We start from the raw sequence: 6403 nt of genomic DNA on the forward strand, positions 1-6403 counted from the left end.
CTGGTTAGCAGTGAAATGCCTCAGGCACTACCCACCAGAGCTCCCCAAAATAGCTTTAGCAGGTGTATAATGTTCTAAACATCTGAACGTGAGAGGGTAGTACTAACTTTTAGTCCTACCTATTTCCGTAACAGATCCAGTTAAAGTGGTGAAATGACTTGTGAGTTCTATGCAGGGAGAGGGGGAAATGTATCTTTTCTTTAGAAATTGATCATTATAATGACAAGTGCATATTTAACATAATGGATTTCTTGAATAAGAGTCATCATTGTTTCAAAAGATACTAGGTGCTCTTTCTAAACTGTACTTATGTTGTTGTTGTTGTTGTTTGCCGTCGAGTCGGCCCCGACTCATAGTGACCCCTCCTTGGGTTTCTGAGGCAGTATCACTACGGAAGTAGGATTGCCCAACCTTCCTTCCAAGGAGTGGCTGGTGGGTTTGAACTGCCAGCCTTCTGGTGAGCAGTCAAGTGCCTTAGGCACTATGCTACCAGAGCTCCCATGGCAAACTGTACTCATATTTGCATTAATATTAAAAATACAGAGATAATTAATTAGTGGTCAAAATGAAAAACTTAACCCATTATTTGAAGGATATAGACCTTTTAAGATGTAATATAATTGGAATAATTTTACTAAGAATTCATGTTTTTCTTTTCCACACTGAAAAAAATCATAAAATGAAGAATTTCTTGTTTTTTCCCAAACCAACAAAAGGATATGCTTGATTAGCTAATATTATATAGGTGCTTTAAATATACTATCATGCGAGGACTGTAAAAATGCATAGCAAAAGAATACTAAGTAGTATATTCTAAATGGAAATCGATATTCCACTTCTTCCCTGGGTGTTCTCATACTCAGTTCTACCCTATCTTTATCAACTGTAATATGAAATATACACTAGGCAGATGAAAGACGTTTTTAATTTTCAAAGTATTTAGGATTATTGTAATGCTTTATCGGTACTGTAAGAAATTCTGCAGTAACGTTGGCAGCTGTAGCTGTGGGATAAGGTGCAATCTTGGTCTTCCTATGCAGCTTCGGATACAGAGTCGACAAAGTTGGCAAAGAGAGCTTGGAGTAGCTGCAGAAAGAAATGAAAGTATGTGATAATTAAAATCAAAACAGATTTTAATATGTTATAAGGTGCATTAAATAAAATCATAAACAATAATAGTGCATTGTTGTGAACTAGAATAATCTGATCACTGTACTAGGGGAATTTACAGAAGCACTTGAACTACTTTTATTTATGAGATCTTTTATACTTAATATGTAAACCATATGTTTATTAAAACATTATAATCTTCAAGGTTATGAAATTATAGTTAAAATTCTGCTTTTTGAAGGCTATATAAATCAAAGACCCCCAGAAGTATTATGTGCCAAAAAGGGAAATTTTAAGTATTTATTTTTTTCTTCAGATGTATAACATCTTTAATGATAAAGCAAAGTTCATTATAGTAAAAATTTTATTTTATTTTTAAGCTGGCTTAGCCTTAAGTAATTCTGTTTGAGAGCCAAAGTCTTATATATGAAAATATTTCCTGATTATGTTTCCACATGTTATAGCAGCTGCATACCCTTAAAAAGTGGTGCATATTTCTAAATATTAATAAGCAGATATTAAATTAGAACCATATATAAGGCATCTCAAACAAACTGAATGTATTTAACCAAAGGAATGTGAAAGTTTATATAAGATGAAAAAAGAAAATTAAAATCATCATTGCACCATCTTCATAGATAGAAAATTACATACTTTCACAAAATTTGTTCCCAAAACCTATTTATTAGTATTTGACATGCCAACAACCAACAACAAAAACAACAAAAATCCTTATACTATAGTTAAACCTTTGAGAACCGGAACTCAATGGAACCACTTTGCTTTTCCATGTCTCGGAATTTTTCCCCCTTGACAGGATGCAATCTTACTACTCTTCTATCACTCATTTTACTGGAAAATATTTGAGTTTTCCTTCTCTAACAGTTTTCCACCTTACAGAGTTTCCAGCTTTCACAAGTTTTACTATATTTCCGTATATTTAAGGCAGTTGTATTTTTGTGCTTGTACATCTCCACATGTATTCCTCTTACCTTCATACTGAAGCAGTATTCTTTCCACCAAACTGCTAGAAGCAGCTATGTCTATAGGTCGCAGAAGCTCTGTATTTTTAGCATTGATATCTGCTCCAAATTCTAGCAGTAAGTTTACAATTTCTGCATTGGATTGTTGAGCAGCAGCATGCAATGGGGTATCCCAATATTTGCCTTTCTGTACATCAGCACCTACATGCAGACAGGAGATGATGAAAAATATAAATAAAAATTGTTAGATGAGTCACTTACTTCAATGAGGGGAGAGAAAAGAGGGTGCCTGTTGAAAGTACAAAAGGGACCTCAGCGCTGTCTGTAATGAACTATTTCTTTATACATTTATACATACTCTGTGGTAGTGTGTGTATATATACATAAATCAACATAAAGTGTTGAGAATTTTTATAGCTAGATGGTCAAGACACACATTTGGTAAATTGATCTCTACACATTTCTGTGTGCTTAAAAGATTTCATAATAATAAAAAATGTTTAAATATTTTAAACAGTTCCCAAAGTAATTATATTAACTAAAATAATAAATGGGAGCTCTTATGGCATAGTGCCTAAGGCATTTGACTGCTAACCAAAAGTGCTTGGAAGGAAGGTTGGGCAATCTACTCCCGTAATGATACTGCCTCAGAAACCCAAGGAGGGGTGACTGTGAGTCGGATTCGGCTTGACGGTACTGAGTTTGGTTTTGTTTAAAATGATAAATAGTGTACAATTAAATTCACTCATCCATATTTCCATCATGGTTGGTAGATCTTAATATAATTCAAGAGCTTATTGCTTTCATTCTTTTCATGTATTTCAAAGCAATAGAGCTCTTCTATTTATTGAAAAACTCATAAATCTAAATAGTTATATAGGTCAAATGTATATAGATTTTTCTGTCACTTCTTACTTATATAGTTTAAGTCAATAAATATATAAGGACAGTGAGCCCTTAAATGGAAAAGGCACATCATGTTTTTGTAGGAAAAATAAATGTAAAAAATACTTACATTAAAAAAAAAACATAAATGTAAAATTGCCTACTGCATATTTATTTCCTCTTAGTGCAAGGTCTGTCACATAATGGTCATAAAATTCATGTGCAATGAATAAATTATCTTTAAAAATAATAATCCAATATTTTTAGTATGTAAATGGCTACTTATAAACATACTAAGTAATTTTCAAATCTGTTTCTGATATTTTAAGTAAAACTAAGGATATCTTAATTTAGTTGTACACTATCATTTTAGTTAATATAATTACTTTTGGAACTGTTTAAAATATTTAAACACTTTTTATTATGATGATACTTTCAGTAAAACTAAGGATATCTGTCAGCCACAGTACATTTTAAGGATCCCTTTATAGCCCTCTTGCTATTTTCAAATTCCAATAAATATAATAATTTTTAATATTATTTAACCAAATATAAAATGTTTAGAGGAAAAATGATATTCCATAGCAAAATAAAGAAGAGAGAGCATAAATTCCACTAGATAAATCAATTTTATAGAAAAATGGGGCCTGAGAATAACAATCAATCAACAATTACTACCAACACTTTTTCAATATATTTTTAACCAATATAAAATATTGAGTGGGAAGGATTATATTACTAGCAAAATAAAGAAAGGTGATAAAGCATGAGTTCTATTGGTTATATCAAACTTATGGCCAGAGAATAACAATCAATGATTACTATAATAACTCATGTTGAAGAGTCCTCGTAGGCGTACTGGAAATGAAATATTAGATGTAGACCTTCCTTTCAAGAAATTTATAATTAAACTAATATAATGTGTGTATACAGGGGTTGCTAAAATATGTATATAACAGGGGACACATGAACTGTCTTAAATAATAAGTAGTATCAAAATCCATTTATTCATTTTACTTATATTCATTATACAACATGAGAGGCATTGTGCTAGAAAAAAGTGATGATGGAAAGAAAGGCATACTCTGTATCCTAAAGGAATTCCCTGTCCAACAAAAAGAGAGACCGCTGGGGTCTTGAAAGGTCAGAGAGAGAAAAAAAAAAGGAGAGAGGGTTAGAGAGGGTTAAAATTTCACCCTGGGGAAGTGGTTTACTAAAAACAGGCAAAAATAAAGCAGGTAAGTTTTTCAAGGTAAGCGGGACAGTAAGTCCAAAGTATAGGCAAGTAGTGAATTTTTGTTTGGTAAGAGATAAGATTCCTCAAACAGTTACTCTTCCTAACATTTCTTTTGATGTATTTGTTCATAGATATATATACATATTTGGCAACATTATATTCAGCTCCAATGATCTCAATTTTATGACCTTTAATAAGTTAAGGGGCCTTAGGACTCCTTATATGCCTAATGTCTGCTAATGTTATGTATGCAAAATATGTTTTCCTTTGTGAGATATCAAGAATAGTTCATTTTTATTGGTCATACACTTATATATGAGAATATTTTTAATAAGAATTTTTGTAACAAACCAAAACCAAATCCACGGCCATAGATTCAAATATGACTCATAGTGACACTATAGGACAGAGTAGTACTGCCCCATGGGGTTTCCATGGCTATGAATCTTCTTTTTTTTTTTTTTCCTTTTACGACTGTAAATCTTTTATGGAAGCAGAATGCCACATCTTTTTCCTGTGGCGACTGATGGGTTTAAACCACCAACCTTTTGGTTAGCAGCCAAGTGCTTTAACCACTGTGCTACCAGGGCTCCTTATTTTTGTGGCACTGAGAAATACTTTATAAAGGTGCTTATTTAAAGAACTAAATATGGAGTTGAATAACTGCTTGTGTGTATGCACAGAATGGAAAATATTTTAAAGAAAAATACCTGCATAAAGAAGTTTCTGGATGCAATGGAACTGTTGTGCCATACATGCTACATACAGAGGAGTTCCCAAATGAGGAATGTCTTGGTCAACATCTATGCCCCCGGATATCAGTATTTCTAGACACTCATGGTGACCTGCCAATACAAAGTAGGGATAAGTTTACTTTTACTTAATCTTGCCCATCCCCCAACTCAGCTCCTCCCCTCACCATGCTTCTGCCCTGCAATGTTATTCAATGAAAGATAAATCGAGCATTGTATGCTGCTGAAGGAACTTTCTCCCCTTGTCACTTCATCTCATAAGCACGTTACCTTTACTGGCAGCCTCATGTGTAGGAGAAGGAAGGCATGACTCCAGCTGGGCTTTAGCACCATATTCCAAAAGAAGTTCTGTACAACTTGAACTGCCTTGTGAGCATGCATTGAATAATGGAGTCACGCCATCTATTGTGATTGCATTTACCTAGATCAAATGAAAAACTGAGAATGAAATTTACAGAATCATACAAGATTAATGGTCTTAATCACCTATTTTTAAAAAGCTGTACAATCTGTTAAAAATAATTGGGCAAATATGTATAGTGAATATGGCAGAGTATATTTAGCTCACATATCAATAAAGAAAACTATATGATGGGGTAAAATACTTTTATCAGTTGCATGTTCACTGGTAATTAGGTAATTTACATGTGTGAACATGCAACTGGGAAAAATCATGAAAATCAATTATTAGGAAAAAAGTGAAGAAGAAAAAAATGCAATGATGATGACAGCTGTGAAGAAACCACTTTGCTGGTGACAGTTTAAACTGATAAAATTGTTAATTCTATTTGTGAGAATTTATCTCAAGAAAAATGAGGAGTCATCCAACAGATGGACAAAGCTTATGGGCATAATGATGTCCATCTATTGCTACTTAGAGTAATGAGAATGAGAAATAACCTAAAGAATGTTCAATATTATTATGCCGCATGCAACCCATTTTTGTAATGACAGGAAATTCTTCTCAGAGTGCAATGATCACTCTGAGACAATTATTTTTATTTTTATTTAAAAATAGTATTGATAAAAAGAAAAAAAAGAATTTTGTTTGACTCTTAGTCAGTAGATTTAAAATTGTTAATGTTTTTAAAAGGTACTTACATTAGCTCCAGCTTCCAGAAGAGTCCGGGCACATGCCACATGATCTCCGAGGCAGGCTTCATGCAATGGGGTGATATGGTCTATGGTTACTGCATTTACATTATAGCCCTAAATATGACATCAATAATTTTGAAAGGTGAAGAAGTTATATAAAATCATCTGTCTAAAATGTCATTACAGAATCATATATTTTCAAGAACAGAGAATCTTAGGCAAAAGAGCTTAAGCAGAAATTGCCAATTCAAATGCCATAGATTCAAACAGCTGTCAAGACTACTTAGCTCCATAATTGTACCACCATCATACCTAGCTATGATACTGCCTTAAATATGCTT

The 6403-nt window shown here is 33.0% G+C and overlaps 1 protein-coding gene across 1 annotated transcript in view; it reads right to left on the minus strand.

The window, feature by feature from the left end:
* Positions 1-958: 958 nt before the first annotated feature.
* Positions 959-6403, minus strand: part of ASB5 (ankyrin repeat and SOCS box containing 5) — a 67536-nt gene continuing 62091 nt past the window's right edge. The window contains exons 3-7 of the mRNA XM_007950563.2: positions 6069-6176; positions 5238-5388; positions 4926-5060; positions 2103-2294; positions 959-1086 (exon numbers count right to left, since the gene is read on the minus strand). Of these exons, the coding sequence (XP_007948754.1) occupies positions 959-1086; positions 2103-2294; positions 4926-5060; positions 5238-5388; positions 6069-6176 (714 nt within the window). The remainder of the gene's footprint in view (positions 1087-2102; positions 2295-4925; positions 5061-5237; positions 5389-6068; positions 6177-6403) is intronic.

This window comes from Orycteropus afer, unplaced genomic scaffold, assembly GCF_000298275.1.
Source record: "Orycteropus afer afer isolate SDZICR_OR568_19922 unplaced genomic scaffold, OryAfe1.0 scaffold00278, whole genome shotgun sequence".
Lineage (NCBI taxonomy): Eukaryota > Metazoa > Chordata > Mammalia > Tubulidentata > Orycteropodidae > Orycteropus > Orycteropus afer.